Source organism: Megachile rotundata, chromosome 15 (genome assembly GCF_050947335.1).
Source record: "Megachile rotundata isolate GNS110a chromosome 15, iyMegRotu1, whole genome shotgun sequence".
Lineage (NCBI taxonomy): Eukaryota > Metazoa > Arthropoda > Insecta > Hymenoptera > Megachilidae > Megachile > Megachile rotundata.
The window spans coordinates 4,683,715-4,700,589 of record NC_134997.1 but is presented as its reverse complement, the minus strand read 5'-3'; the positions used below and the strand labels follow the sequence as shown (position 1 = coordinate 4,700,589).

The window sequence follows — 16,875 nt, the reverse complement described above, 5'->3', positions numbered from 1 at the left end:
TGCATAACAACGATCGGTACTGTTCAACGCGCGTGTTCTCACTGAAACATGAACGGGTTACACGACCACGATTCCACTAGAAGACCCCACCCTAAACGATTCTTCGTTCTCTGACTATGAGTTATCGGTAGCGACGTCATCTTGCCAGAGGTTTCCTTCATTCCGTCCACGCTCGGATTTAATCGTACGAAACGAACGTACAGTCTATGGCAATTACGTTCTCTGTTATCTTTTGTAATAAAAAAGATAGTGATAGTTTTAATTAAATTGTTAGGGTGTTGATACGCGATTTCGTGTTTGGAAAAGTTTTGGAGAAGTGAAGAGTGAGTCGAGTACGCGGTGAGTTGAGTACCACGTGATACGTAAGGTTTGTAATAAATGGTGATATAGCGCGTGGCGGTATAAGACGTAGCGATATAATGCGTAGGCGATGTATCGTGTGAACGACATGAGACAATGTGTGAGCAATGAAACACGTAGATATCGCGTGAGAGATGTAACACGAAAGGAAGATAATATGTGTAATATGTGGGTGATATGTGTAAAAGATGTAACATGTAAAGAAAACAATATGTGAGGAATGTAATACATTTGCCATATATCGTGCAATGTGAGCAATATGAAGGGGATATAACAGAGAGGTACAATGCATGAAGGATAAAAGGAGCAGGCAATATAATGCATAAGCAACGAATCAGGAATATAACAATTGATATAACATTTGTAATAAATGTTGCAAAACAAGGATATAATATTTGTAATAAATGGCGATATAACGCGTGACTACACAATTTTTAATCATTGAAAATTGCGACTATACATTTATCACACTTTCTTCACTTTTTTAGTATTATTTCAGAGATTGATTGAAGATTAGTTTTTTTTTGCAATATCTTCAGATCTAAAATAACAAAATTTTTAAATTAAATAATTTTCAGGTTTTAAAGTTTGCAAAATATGAAATTTTCAGGTTTCACAGTTGTGAAATTTCGAAGTACTAAAATTGAAAGGTACCAAGGTCCAAACATTCTCAAACTTTCTAAAATTCTAAGAATTCCAGAACTTCCAATAATTTTAAAAATTCCAGAGTTCAAAAATCTTAAAAATTTCAAAGTCCAAAAATTCTCAAAATCTCACAAATCCTAAGAATTCCAAACCTCTTCGAAATCCCAAAAATCATAAAAGTACCAAAAAACTTGACCTGAAAGTCTAGTGATTCTCAACTTTAAGACGATACAATGAAATGATATTATTCAAATTTCGATCTCGATTTTAATCATATTAACATAATTGTCCAGTCAAAATTATGTAAAAATCTTATCTATAATTGGACAAAATCACCCGTAGATAATTTATGAAAGAAACTACCTGTTTTTTAACTATTTTTTATCTTAATACTTCATTTTTCTTTAGTCATCTTTCGACGCGATTAAGTAGGACGAGGTCTTAATCGTTTGAGCTCCTTGTTGCTCTCGATTCTACAAACAATAATTATTCCTCTTTCTCTTTATGCAATTTTAAAGGTGTTATAACATTTTCTTCTAAATAACAGTACATATTATCATTCTAATTAGTGCAAATATTGAACGATGACAAATAATAGAAATTAATCTCTCAGATAACGGAAGTATGGAAACTTGATTGCGCGTTTATAAGTGATAATCAAAATGGCTTCTGAAATATACATATAAATTGTTACTTATAATTATGAAAAGATAAAAAGGTTCATAAAAAATTATATAACAATTAAATTATAATAAAATAAAAATTATATAATAATTTTGTTAATGTAAATTGGAATTTTTGATTTAAAATATTATAATATCAGAGTTAAAAAGAGTGATTGTTCGTTAAATAAATAAATATATGTGATAACAAACAGTCACTAAATACTAAAAAATAATCACTCATTAGTAACATATGTATAAAATGAAAGAAAGTTATACCAATCTCCTGTTCAAATAATAAATTTGAACATCCTCATAAAAATAAAAATTTAAGTTCATTAAAATTAAGATTGAAGTTTAACTAAAATGTTTCTTCAGAAATTATGACAGTGAATTCTAAAAAGATCATAATTAGAAAAATTATAAGATTGTTATAATTTTTGAAGTTCCGATAAATTCGTTCTATTTTAGTAATGAGTGTTAAATCTCCTTTCACCACGGATGTTAACACGGACATGTTCTTAAACAATTAAGTATAAAACAACAAACACAACCGCATGGTCATAATAAAATAAATCTATCACTCCAGACCTCTCAGGATCAAAATAAACCTACTATTTTTGGAACAAACTAAATTGCCTTCGCTCTAGAAACATAAGATTTTTGGAACGTGATGTTTCTTCTTGTTTCTTGCCAATAGCTCTACATGATTCATTAAGCTCGTATTACGATTCATTTAAAGGTCGATTGCCGTGGCCTTCAAATTAGCATGATTTGGGTGTGAATGAGTTGAGATTGTGTGTTCATCGTTGCAAAAAAGACTCGTTTAAGTATTTACCCTTTGTTCCAAACATTTAAATTATTTATTGTTTGATAAATATTATTATTGAATTTTATACAGAATCTATCTACGACGTTTTATTTGCAAATATAAGCAACTTGAAAAATTAATCAAGTGCTTGCATTTATATCTGCTACATTAAAAAATAAATACATACTTCAGAAAATAGTATTCAATACGTACAATCAATTTATGAGTTCCTACTAAAGTTAGGTTAAGTTAGGTTAGGTATTGAAATATTTTTAAATAATCAGTTACTTATTGGTATTTATTGAATAGAAAATTCATTTTGCAATGAAATTTTCAAACATTTTAAAAACTAGTTTATTAGAAAATAACAATTTTGTTCTCTCAACGTGTATAAAATATTATCTGTTTGTACATACATAAAACATTAAAATTAAAGAAATAGGATTAAAAGGTATTGACGAGGTCAATTTATATTTATAAAACAATCAATAAATTGTCCAATTCTTAAAAAATATTCACAAAATACGTTCCCTGGATAAAACGGTAATGTTATCTATATTAAAAATAGTAATAAAAATAATATAAATACGATAAGCTACAGTAGTCTTAAAATTAAAATAATGATATAATTACAGTAAACATGTAAACCGAGGAGTTATAATAATATCAGCTTAAAATTAAGTTTGCACATATTTTGTATCACCCTGTATAGTTATCAAAACAATTATTTGTTTGCTTTATATGCATGAGGAGATTTTTTAAAACTTGAAACTTCAATTAAACTATTTTTTTTAACAATTATAAACTTCCACAAATTTGTTTTTCGATAGTAAAGAAGACTTGCTCAAAAAAATCCATGCTAAAAGAATTATATTAACTTTCAAATGGTTTCCAATCCTCATACAACGGATGAAAGGTCATTATGACCCATCTACAGTTTTTCCTGTCTGTACATATTTCATTGTACATAAATATGATATTTACAGATGTATAATACAATTACAAATCAGCCTTTGTACCTGTGTATATTAGCATTTTCAATGTGGGTCAAAACGACCCCATTGTAACAGATATGAGAGTGTAAACAGCTTTTTATACTATTATCTTTAACGATATGTACATTTAATAATTATAATTTCAAAAATGGCATTGCTTATCATTCTAAAAATAACTTTCCTATAAGTATAAAACTACAGCAGTCAATGGTCTCACAAAAACTATTATGGTCAAAGTATTGAATATTTTAAACGTTAATTTCGAGTCACATAGTTTTTACTAGATTTTTTAGCACTTTTATAGGCACAGCGTCAAGTATGGTAGATTTCTTTAGGAAAAATGACGATGTGGGAGAAGATGGCGCCACTATAATACTGGTGTATAAAATGTGCCTTATAGGATTTCTATAATTGCAAATTTTCAAGTTTTTACATTTTTAAATTTGAAGGTTTTCACATTTTCTAATGGTGATATTTTAAATTTCTCATATTTCCTAATACTTAACATTTTTTAATTCCTAAATTCTTCTAAAATGCGCAATACCTGAACATCTCAATTGAGGAATTGAGAAATTAGAGAATTTGGAATTTTAGGAATTTGGGAATTGACAAATTGAAGAATTGGGGAATTAAAGAATAGGGGAATCGGGGAAATAGAGAATTGGGAAATTTGGGAATTTAATGAAAGCAGAAATTCGGAAAATTGTGATTTGAGAAATTTGAAAATTGGGATATTTAGGAACTGAGACATTTACATTTACAAATTTCGAGATTTTAATATTTCCTAATGGTGATATTTCAAACTTCACACATTTCTCAATAATCAAATTTATAAATTTTTTAATTCTTAAATTCTTATAAATTCTCCAATACCTACATATTTCAATTCCTAAATATCCCAGTTTTCAAATTTCTCAAATCTCAATTTTCTGAATTTCTGAATTTTCTGAACATTCATTAAATTTCCAAATTTTCCAATTCTCTATTTCCCTATTCCTCAATTTTCCAATTCCCCAATTCCCCAATTCCTCAATTCCCCAATTCCCAAATTCCTAAATTTCCAAATTCTCTAATTTCTCAATTCCTAAATTTCCAAATTCTCTAATTTCTCAATTCCTAAATTTCCAAATTTCTCAATTCCTATTTCCCTAATTCCTTATTTCTTCAATCCCCAAATTTTCCAATTCCTCAATCCCCAAATTCTCAAATTTCCTATTTCTCAATTCTCAATTCTCAGATCCCCTGTTTTTTCAATCCCCAAATTTCCCAATTTCCTATTTCTCCAATTCCTTATTTCCTCAATCCCCAAATTCCCCATCTCCTTAATTCCCTATTCCTCCGATTCCCAATTACCCCAATTTCTAAATTTTCCAACTTTCAAACTCTCAACAAACATCGTCATTCTTCCTAAAAAAAAAGCCCAGTCTTCCCAACAGCACCACATATCCCTTCGAACAATTAAAAAATATTTTGTTCGCGAGTAAAAAGCTAGTCATAAATTGTTTAAACCAAATGTTAAGATGCCGCGTTCTGTATAGGAATTCCACTAGATTGTCTATCACTGATATCTATATTTATCGTACAGGAACTATCGTCAATAACATCGTTGACATTTTGTGTTCGACCGTCGTTCGTTCGATTGCGGGTCGAAATATCCCTAGACAAATGAGGTTGCGAAATGCACTCTTTATCGTGAACGATGAATTTCTTCAAGTCGATCGACGATGAAGATGGTACAATTTCTTTCTTCTCAAGCTTCTTGTTTATAGATTGTCCTTGCATTTTAATGGTTACATCAGAGTCCTCGATGAACTTCTCTTTAGAACAACATTGTGAGGAGCTGCAGCGTTCGCCGTGACACCGAATCAGACAACCGGTTCTTGTCGTATTTGGCTTTATCTGTTTAATGAATAATTGATATGTATTATATATGTTATAATCAATTTTTGCTTTCTATAAAATCGATTAATTGACCTATTAACCTCTTTCCGTGCTTTGACGAGTCTCACTCGTGACGCACTTGCAGTTCAAACGCGATAAAATTTACTCAAATTTTGAAGACTCTTCAACTTGAAATTTAGGTTCAACTATAAGTTGTATTTTTAAGGATCCCTGAATATAAAATCTGCACAACATTTTAATTTTCTTTGTTCGTTTTAATGTTATAGTCTTGAATAAATAGTCTTGACTGACGCATCTGATAAATAAATGGCACGGGAAGGGATTAACTCATTTCTACACATAATTGCTTCAATTATTTACGATTTGTTACGTAGTCTGTTCCAAACATGATAAACGAAATAATATATTATGAAATTCTTGTACTTTGTCGAATATTATTATTAGTTCCTAGTTTTTACTAATCTCTTGTTCCTATTAATTCCTAGTATCTACTAGTCTAAAGTTTTCGTTTATTCAAATCTTAATAATTCTTAGTCCATATTAGTTTCTAGTTCCTAGTTTCTGCTAGTGCTTAGTCCTTAGTTTCTAATATTTACCTGTTCCTAGTATTTATTAGTCCTAGTCCCTAATTCCTGGTATATACTAAACCCTAGTTCTTAGTTCCGGATATCTATCAAACTCTAGTCACTAGTTTGTAGTATGTTCCTGTTCCTATCTAGCAGTTTTTAATATTTATTAGACTGTAGTCCTCAGCTCCTAGTATTTACTACACCCTAGTCCTTAATTCTTGGTATCTAATAATCCCTAGTCACTGGTTCCTAGTATTTACCTGTTCCCAATATTTATTAGTCCCTAGTCTTCAATGCATAGTAACTAATAATTCCTAGTCTCTAGTTCGTAAGTTATACTAGTCTCTAGTCCCCATTAATTCACAGTACTTACTAGTCCCTAATTTCTATTGGTTCCTTGTCTGTACTAGTTCCTCCTTCCTAGTCCCTAGATCCTAGTATCTACTAATTCCTAACTCCTACCTTCTATCAGTCTCTAATTCTTTTTTAGTTTTTACTCCCCATTAATCCCTAAGTTCCTAGTCCCTAGCGCCTAGTCTGTACTAGTCCTTACTAATCACTATTACCATCTACACCCCAATCTCTAGACAATAGTCATTAGTCCCTAGTCTTATCTTTCAAATCCATAATTTAATCTAGTTATAATTAATCAATTAATATACGTACTTTATGGAACTCTGGTTGTATAGTAACTTGAGTTATACCCATCTCTATAAAGAAAGCAGTCACCTGATCAGTAATACTAGCATAAACCTGCAACAAGAAAATTTTGTAATCAACTGCATTAATTAACCTATAAAGTTAATCTAGTTAACTCCTTAACCTACGATTTACGCTCGAGAATTTTGGGCCGGAAACGTAATGTTTATGTTTGGCCCGATCATCGTATACGGGCTATGCCCGTAATTGTAGGTTAAGGGGTTAAGTAACAAATTTACCATTGGGTCCAAAAATATTATGTGCACAGTAGATATTATCTTCTGTCCTGTTAGCTGCCATACGTGCAAATCGTGGACGTTTACTATGCCCGGGAATGCCTCCAATAATTCCCTTTTTAGAGAATCAATGTTTATGTGATTTGGTATTGTTTGAAGCAGAATTAAGCCAGATTCCTTCACTGTTAGATCAAAACGAAGTTAATTATCTTTTTCCGATATCTAATTATCTAATACAGCTTATGATAACTTAACTTAATTATGAAATTTAAGATAACTTAATTTGTAATTTAAGAGCAAAAATAAGTAAGGCTGTAAGTACCAGAATTCGTAAAGTAACTTTTTGTCAATTAAAATGTTCTGTATTGATAACGTATGTCGAAACTTGTCATATTTCAAAAAAATAAGGATAATTGCAACAACACTTTCATTCATATTTACTGATATCGATCATCATACAAATACAATTTTCATAAATGGAAATGGACTTTTGAAAAAGTGGTACTCATTTTAGTAAATATTAACAAAAAGAGGCTCAGCCTCGATGACATTGACATATACATATTATTAAGGACATGTTACTAAGTAACTTTTCTTTATAACTTAATCGTTTTATTGTACGTTAAAAAGTTATTAATCATAAAAGATTTGTAAAATCAACGTATGTACGTCATCTGACAAGGAAAAACTTGATGATTTTGGCAACGATTTAGTATTTAGTTCCACACCTATCAGGAGGAATATAACGGGTAAATTTATGAATCAAGGTGAACAGATTTCAATCATTTTGAATTTGAGAGCATGTGACCTGACGAATGCTATTCTAATCTAGCCCAAATTAACATGTTTTATATTATAATTAAAAATGAATGTTAAAGAATACCATGAATTATGGAACATGTTAGGTTGGGTTAGGTCAGCTTAGAATAATATACTTTTAAGTATATTACTAATAGAATAATATATTTTTAAATAAAATACTTTTGTAAATATTTTTTCTTTAATAACTTTGTAAGAAACAGCAAGCGACGATTAAGTTATGAGGAACAGTTACTTAGGATGACCTTGGTCAAGATCATTGGGGCGTGGTCCTTCTTTATCAATATTTACCGCCATTTTTATTATTCAATCAAGGAACTTACTATATGGATAGCTGAGGACGAAGAGAGAAATCGAAGAAATAATGGCGAAAAGTGGATCTATGTACTTGGCTACATTCGAGTCAGTGAAATACACCAAAATGGATACCAGAATTACGAAAATGCAGCCTAGTACGTCACGGCAAGTTTCCCGAAAACCCTGACTCTTTGGTATTCCCAATGGACTTCTTCTGGTTTGCGTTGATAACTGCTGTTCACCTTCCTTTGTTTGCTGCGAGCTAACATTTCTGAAAATAGATAATGCGCGTCTTAGATATGATTAGAAGAAGCGAATTTCTGTTCTGAGATTGTTTGAGTAGCTGGTAAAAGTTGCTCGAAATGTATTCAGACTGAATGTAATTTACGTTTTAACTGTCTGGTTACAGCTGTCACGTTCTTATTCGTAATTAACACGTTTAATGCGGGTGTTTTAATCTTATTTATACATTGTATCAAATACTAATTATGATTTAACGATTAATAGCTTTAGAATTGTTTCATGGATATAGTAATGTATTTTCTTGTTAATAAAATATTAAAACATATATTACATAGATTATGTTTAAATTACATAATTGTCATACATATTGTTTATTCGTCAAGCGATTTAAAGATAAGAATATAACCAATTATAAAGCAATTAGTTATATAACTAACAGCAAGTATGAAGTATCTGATCAATTTTATTTAATACTATAAATAGCATTCTTTAGTGCGTATATTTATTATTGTATCTATTTTTTATGTTCTAAAAATTGTTTAGTCTATGTTTAAACATTATTTATGTACATTTCATACTGCTTTGAAAATTACTTAATATGTTTTAAAATAATATATATATATTATCATACGGTTTTGAGATGTTTTAAAATATTTACCATATCTGAAAATTACTTATACATAAAAACATACACCATATATATCATGTGCTTCCGCCTTGATTACAAATTGTGAAATGAAAAAAAAAGATGGAGATAAATAAATTAAACAATGAAACTTGTTATGATTCTACATATAATAGCTATAAAAGAAACTTGTTGTGATTCTATAACACTTATAAAAGAAATTTGTTATGATTGTACAACAACTATAAAAGATACTTATTATGATTCTATTCACTATTCTGTTCACTAATGAAGTAGGGTAAGTTCGTAAACGGGGCAAGTGCGTATACAGGCTATTTTTATTACAATATGAGCGAAATTTCTCCATTTAGTATGTTTGTTTCCTTGTTTTGTTTCACTACATCCTCTTTTATATTTCAGCTAAGAGTTCTTGTTTGCAGTATAGAGTACTTGCATAATGCAGTAAAAAGCATTTTATAGTAGATTTGTTAACAATTCTGCTCTTGCCCCATTGCACATGAAATAAAGTTTCAAAGTATTTAACTTCAAATTACGCTCTTACCCTATTTTCGGGGAAAGTGCAGAGTAGTTGACATTTTAAACAATTTCCTATCAAAATCAAAATGTACAAGGAAAATTAAGTTCCTAGTTAATATTAATTAAATAGTACTAACTGTGCAAAGCGTTCGATATCGACAGCGTTAAGTATTTACATAGCAGACTGAAAATATTTACGTTTAAATACCAACTTTACAAAAACCAGTCTGCACTTACCCCACTTTACCTTCTACAAGAAACTAGTTATGATTTAAATTTCAAAGATTTATTGAAAGTTTATAAAATTACCTCCGTAGAATGACGTCTCCGTTCATGGTAACATGTAAAACAATTCCCTGATTAAAGGTGTATCCTCCGATTAGTATGTAACAAAAGGCGTTCAAAAGAATGCCAGATGCACCGATCGCTAAAACCGGCATCGGATGATGCATTTCGTCCAGATGATCAATGTGTACCAGAGTCTGCAAAGCTTCCACCAGCAACGAAAAACAAAATGACGCCAGCAAAACACAGCAGATTAACATTGTAACGATATCTATCCTGGCCCAGCCAAAAGTATTCTTCATTCTTCTATCCGATCGTGATTGCTAATCAAGTAAATTAAATAAATAACATTCGTTTGGTGTATATCATATTTTGGATATGGATTATTTGCGTTGAGCAGTGAGAAAAAGTATTATTTATAGTGCTTTGGGTACAGGAATTTGGAGATATAGTAGTTTGGATATTTAAAAATTAGGGGGCTTATGGATTTGGATATTTTGGAATGTGGAGATTTGGAGATTTCAACATTTAGACATTTGGAGATTTAGAGATTTGGTGTTCAAAAGTTTGAAGATTTAAAGGTTTGAATATTTAAGAATTTGGAGATTTAGAGATTTTGATATGTAAAAATATGAAGATATAGGAATTGGATATTTAGGAATATGGAGTTTGAGAATTTGAGTATTTAGAAATTTTGTATATCTTTTATTTAGAAATGTGAGAATTTCAGGATTTAAAGATTCGGAGACTTGAAGACTTAAAAATTGTAAATCCAGAAATTTGAGAATTTAAGAATCTTCAAATTTTCAGTTGTGAGAAAAATTTGAAATGTTACATAGAATTATGGGATTTGAGTAAATTTCCAATTTGAAAATTTGAGAACTTAAGGATTTGGTAATTTAGAAATTGAAGAAAAATTAAAAATTTAGTGATTCATAAATTAAAGTAATTAATTAATTGTAAACAATAAATGTAGGATGAAACATTACGATTAACAAGCTTGACATCAATAAATTATAAATTTAAAAAATTTATCGAGTACTATATGATAAGAATAATGCCAAAAGGATTATTAAAAAAATAATTTATATTAAATTTAATAAACTGATTCTTACCTTAGTCTTTGTCGACAAAGATGTCGAGGAACCTCGTTCTTCGCCATTTATACAAATGGAGGAATTATGTACTGAACTGCAAATACTGTTTCCACTGTAACTGCTTCCACTTTGACGACGGCTATACTAAAAAAATAGACGACTAGTATGTATTATTGAACTCTAATCATTGCAATAAAAATGTAGCACTTAAAGTATTTTTTTACAGATTGCATAGGTATTTAGAATACAGAATAGTCAATTATCATTAACATTTCGTAATTTATTTACATTCGTCACTTTTCATAATTTTATCCTAAAAGATTCCTATGTAAACATATTTCAGTTTGCGACTTCCAATTATTACAAATCATATAATACAGTAGACTGTTGTTATATTGCAACAAACAAGGTTGCAGCAGTAGAACATTATTATACTTGGTAATATTCTTTCGTGCAATGAGCGAAAGTTTGTAGCGTTAATAATTCTTAAAATTCTACAATTTCTAAGATTCTTAAATTAAGAAATTGTTTAATTTCTAAATTTCTAAATTGCTCAATTTAAAAATCAGAAAACTCGGATGTTTTTAAACTGCGAAATTAAAAATTTGAAATTAATTACAATTTTGGAACTTATAAATTATTATTTTGTTCAAGTTTTACAAATTAGTTACAGTAATTAATTTTAAATGGGAAGATAGATTCTTCTTATTTGAAAAATTTATTTGTATAATTTAAGTAGCAATCGTTTGTCCTCGTTTTAAAATAAAATTACTTTAAAATAAAGATACTCTGTTGATTAGACTGTTCAACAAATATAAACTTTTTATATATTTTGCAATTCTGTTTTCGAATTCTTGTTTAGAAGAAGAATCTCTACAAGGATTCACCAAATGAGGGTTAAAAAACAAAATTCGTGTTGAACAGTATTATCAGTTACTATTATTAAAGATCTCTATTACTGTTATTATTATTACTATTATCAGGGATAAGGTGAAGTGGGGTATGTCCAGACTGGTTTTTGTAAAGTTGGTATTTAAACGTAAGTATTTTCAGTCTGCTATGTAAATACTTAAACGCTATCGATATCAAGCGCTTTGCACAATTACTACTATTTAATTAATATTAACTAGGACCTTAATTTTCCTTGTACATTTTAATTTTGATAGGAAATTGTTTAAAATGTCAACTACTCTGCACTTTCCCTGAAAATAGGGTAAGAGCGTAATTTGAAGTTAAATACTTTGAAACTTTATTTCATGTGCAATGGGGCAAGAGCAGAATTATTAACAAATCTACTATAAAATGCTTTTTACTGCATTATGCAAGTACTCTATACTGCAAACAAGTACTCTTAGCTGAAATATAAAAGAGGATGTAGTGAAACAAAACAAGGAAACAAACATACTGAATGCAGAAATTTCGCTCATATTGTAATAAAAATAGCCTATATACACACTTGCCCCATTTACGAACTTACCCCACTTCACCTTACATATTAGTATCATAACGATTGTCATTATTACTATTATCGAAGATCAATATCACTATTAGTACTATTGTCGTATACCAATATTACTATTATTACTATTGTTAAAGAACTGTATTAAAAACCAGTGATTTCACTAATTTTAAACGAGGTTGACATTCATTTTTTAGAAATAATAATAATTGTAATAATAATAATAATTATTATTAAAATATAAATAGTAATTATAATAATTATTGTAGTAATTATTATTATTAAAGATCCCTATTACTGTTATTACAATTGTTATTATTACTATATCTAAACAATAAAGGTCAACCTAAAAACAGTAAAATCACTGGTTTTTACAATAATCCAGGATGATTCATAATAAAAATAATAGAACTTACCTTGATCGACGCGATGCAGCCGGCAAGTGCAATGATATTACACAGCATGTGATAGGCATTGAGAAGTAATGTCAGTGAGTGAGTGACATGGCTGGCAACAATCTCGACGACGAAGAAGGCAGTTGTAAAGAACAGGACTAGGTACAACTGGACCGGCTGCAATCTTCTGAACCATTCTTTCACAGCCATGACCCTGTAGCAAATGTATACATGAACGTTCTTATTTAGTCCCACACCGTTTGGATATGCAACAACGCTTCTATTTCTTCCAACAAGAATTACTATTGAGTTTGATTTGAAATAATTTTTAAAGCAATTAGCGTTGCACTTGTACTTTTATATTCTTATATTCTTATTACGGTGGCACACAAAATTTGTTTCTTTTTCTAAACATATACTTATTGTGTAAAAATAATCCTACCAAAGTTTGAGCTATAAAATTTAAATTTGAAAAGTCGCCAAAAGCAATTTTATGTTAGTATATGATTTTTTATTAGATCGACTTTTAACTACAATTCAAATGATTGCAGGTATTGTTCCGTTAAAATTACAAAAAATTAGATGTTAACGTTAGGTCTCAAAGCAATGTCAATCTGCTGATTTAACCATATTTCTTATGTAGCAGCAGTATTATCTATATTACTGTCACATTTCTACATTACTAATTATACTATCTGTAACTTTAGTTCTAGAACATGCATGATTATTTACAGGAATAGTTTTATAACTTTCGCAAACCAAAACAAACATTTGGAATGATATAGTGCAGCATCAGGTATACTATACATGAATTTTTCGATACAACATTCTAATCTTTATAAAAAAAATGTAATATAACATTGCCAAACATAGTGTTTGATTTATCCATTTGTAACGGTTGCAAGAGTCCATTATACTTGGAACTAATTTTTAAATAAAATACCCTAAAATGGAAACTTTAACACCGTGCATGCCATTTACTAAGAAAAATTAAAGTAATAAAAGTATAAAACAAGAAATGAAAATGACAATACGTAAATTGAATAAATCTCATCTACTGATAAAAAAGAAATCATTTTTTGACAAATCCGATACAAAATTATTATAAAATAAAAAATATATGAATTAAAATAAAATAAGAACTGTAATAATGAGATAATTTAAACAAAGTCATCTTATTTGTTCGTTGAATTATGAGAGTACAAATAGGATCAATGTTAAGCAACGTACGTTGACGTAACTTCGTTTACGTTTGAGAACATCACCCACGGTTACAATAATATACCATAATCAACGTTTTCATCGTTGTTCAAATGGCCTATCACAAATTTACGAAGCGTGAAGCATGAATTCATCATAATGGGTCTCGTCACAAGCATGAAACACCACGTAACTCCGCTAGAAACTACATTTCCATCAAACAGTCAATACGACAAAAATTACAACACCGAAAAATGGTTTTGTTGATCGAATTCTAGTCGATTACGGTTTTGGGAAAAATAATACACTTTTTTGTTTTAAGGTACATTAATTTTTAATTTTTTAATGTTTAATTTTTCAATTTTTTGACTCACTGATTTTTCAATTTTGTTTTATACACAATTTATTACTTAATCAATTAATCTATTCTTTTCATTTTTAATTCGTTAATTAAGAATTAATCTATATTTTGTAGTTTTTAATTATTCGACTAATCAATTTGTTATCATTTTTTATTGGTTAATTAATCAATTTTTTATATTTACAGTTAAGTAATTAACCGATTATTCTATTCTTTTAATTCTGAATTAATTAATTAACGAATTAATCCATTTTCATAACTTTCAATTAATTAATTGACCAGTTAATCAATTTAAAGAACTTTCCAAGTAATAAAATTTCAAAATTTTCAAACTTTCAATTGCTCAAGATTCCAGATTATCAAACTTGTTAACTAACAAATTCTTGAAATTACAACTTCTGAATTGCTCAAATATACAAATTTCCAAATTCTCAAAGTAAAACTCTCAAGCTTCCAACTTGTTAAATTTTCACGTTCTCAAATTGTCAAATTAACAACTTCAAAAACTGTCAAAGACTGAAATTTCAACTTTTCCATATTTTCAAGTCCTTAGTCCACTAATTTGGAAATCTTATAGTACCCAATTTTTCAAATCTGCAAATTCAAAAATTTTCTTATTCCTAAATTCCTAAATTTCCAAATCTCCAAATCTTGAATTGTCAATATGACAATGATTTCTGCAATGGTGGAGTCACTCCCTACCACAACTACACCGGTGTCTATCTCTAAGCTAGAATCCAAGGATATTTAACGCTAAACCTATGGACATGTACACTTCAAAATAAAAAATGAAGTTGAATAATAAATAAACAAACCATAAGATTAATATACACGATAATCCTTTATCCTGACAAAAGTCAACACATATTTCAAGAAAGGTGCTTTAACAAATGTTTAATTTAATTATTTAAAATAAGAAAAGTATAAAACGTTCATTTGATAATTTCAGCGTTAAAACAAATAGCACAAAAGATCTCGAATTTAATGACAAACCCATTTAAATTCACTTTACAGTTACCCTGATATTAAAAAATGAATATTAAATCGAAAATCTGTACACTCAGATGATCAGCCACATTGCATCTGACCGAAACAAAATTACTTCACACAGACAAACATTAAGCTAATGTCAGTCACCGTAACATCACGCACTGTACTTCGTAACACTTTTCATCTTACCATAGAAACAGGTTGATATAAATATGAACGTTGTTTACTTGATAAGGCATCCCCGACAACCTCGACAAGATGTAACAGCCGAGTGACACTATCGAAATGGCAGAAGAAACGCGATTCAGCTGGCGGATGTGGCTGTCGCTCGAGCGATACAGAAAACGAACAACAACGGATACCGCACTATTATCGCCAACGATAGAAATAAATATGTTCATATTCGATTGACACAGTTCGTGAAACCAGGGATGAACATCGAGGCAACGAAACGATGTTTTCGAAGTTGAATAAAGCATGCTAGAAATGCGGTATTTGGAGATGAGATGCAGGTATGGGGTGCACACGACCGTATTCAGGTTTTTGGGATCCTGGGATAACAAGTTTGATGTTAGTGTTAAATATATGACTGTGTTAATTTGCCATTTGGGAAAATAATTAATCGTTTTATAGACGATATTATGTGTGAAAATCTAATTTAACTTTGTTGATGTCTCACATGTGAAAATAATTAATCTTTTTATAAGTGATAGAATGCGTAAAAATCAAATTTGATTCTGTTATTTTGCTATGTGGAAAAATAATTTATTATTTCATAGGTGATATAATGCGTGAAAATTTAATTTAACCTTGTTATTTTGTCACGTGTGAAAGTAATTAATCATTTTATAGGTGATAATATAATGAGTGAAAATCTAATTTAACCTTGTTATCTTGTTAGATGGGAAAATAATTAATCGTTTTATATATGATAGCATGCGTGAAAATCAAATTCTATTATGTAATTATAAAAACAATTTTGTAAACGTCAAGTGGGAGTATTACAAATTTATATAGTTTCGTCACGTGTTAATTTGTAATAGAGAAAGTGATTGATTGTGGACGAATTTCTAAATTGATGGCCGGTAGCAAACGTGTCAATACTTATGTGTGGATAGCGTAAGTATATGGGTGTACTATGGTGAATAGGTAGCACTTATGCTTGGAGGTTTGGGAATTTAGCTATGCGAGAATTTGAGGGAATGGAATTTGGAATTTTGAAAATGTAGTAGTTGAGAAATTTAAGAATTTTGTGATGTAAGAAATTAGAAATTTAGGAATTTAGGACTTTGGGAATTTACGAATTTACGAATGGAAATTAGAAAATTAGGGACTTGAAAATCAAAAAAATCGGGATTTGGAAATTTAGGAACATAAAAATTTGACGATGACTACAGCATAAATATGTAAAATATTAAGTAAAGACGTAAAATAAAAATTTTTCTGTTTTAGCTATATTTTAATAACAATCGTTGCATAATATCTAGAGTTAAAGTTAAAGTAATAATAGGATAAGAATATTTTCTGTCTAATAACAAGAATTTGGAAAATGAGAATTGCTGAATAACAAGGGCCCCTAGAAGGTGAATCACGGGGTTGTTGTCTCCGTAGCCTCCCCCCCTAGCCCCCCTTAATCCGTGCTTGAGTGAACCGTAAATCATGAGCCAAGACCGGATTGATAATATATA

General features: G+C 29.6%; 2 protein-coding genes and 1 long non-coding RNA gene across 13 annotated transcripts in view; 2 read left to right on the top strand and 1 right to left on the bottom strand.

The window, feature by feature from the left end:
- The first annotated feature begins 199 nt into the window (after positions 1-199).
- Positions 200-8,563, top strand: LOC143265837 (uncharacterized). Its single transcript, XR_013040594.1, has 2 exons — positions 200-339; positions 8,014-8,563. It is a non-coding gene; the product is annotated as an uncharacterized LOC143265837 (long non-coding RNA).
- Positions 4,662-16,875, bottom strand: part of ZnT77C (Zinc transporter 77C) — a 19,603-nt gene continuing 7,389 nt past the window's right edge. For 3 of the 7 annotated variants that reach the window (XM_076540110.1, XM_012292820.2, XM_012292822.2), the window contains 7 exons: positions 12,658-12,850; positions 10,801-10,926; positions 9,710-10,008; positions 8,022-8,266; positions 6,883-7,061; positions 6,611-6,697; positions 4,662-5,372 (listed from right to left, as the gene is read on the bottom strand). In XM_076540110.1, coding sequence (XP_076396225.1) covers positions 4,989-5,372; positions 6,611-6,697; positions 6,883-7,061; positions 8,022-8,266; positions 9,710-10,008; positions 10,801-10,926; positions 12,658-12,846 — 1,509 coding nt within the window. In that variant the 5' untranslated portion in view covers positions 12,847-12,850 and the 3' untranslated portion in view covers positions 4,662-4,988. Of the gene's footprint in view, positions 5,373-6,610; positions 6,698-6,882; positions 7,062-8,021; positions 8,267-9,709; positions 10,009-10,800; positions 10,927-12,657; positions 12,851-13,866; positions 13,914-15,012; positions 15,035-15,376; positions 15,589-16,875 lie in introns of those variants that run through there. The other 4 variants (XM_003706503.3, XM_012292824.2, XM_012292821.2 and 1 more) reach the window with 4 other exon arrangements.
- The window catches only part of LOC100883601 (TNF-receptor-associated factor 6), a 14,625-nt gene continuing 13,311 nt past the window's right edge, over positions 15,562-16,875 (top strand). For 4 of the 5 annotated variants that reach the window (XM_012292814.2, XM_076540120.1, XM_076540118.1 and 1 more), the window contains exon 1: positions 15,562-15,699. Coding sequence is in view for 1 of the 5 variants with exons in the window: in XM_076540119.1 (XP_076396234.1) it covers positions 15,694-15,699 (6 nt within the window). In the remaining 4 variants the exon portion in view is untranslated. The remainder of the gene's footprint in view (positions 15,700-16,875) is intronic. The other variant, XM_076540119.1, reaches the window with a different exon arrangement.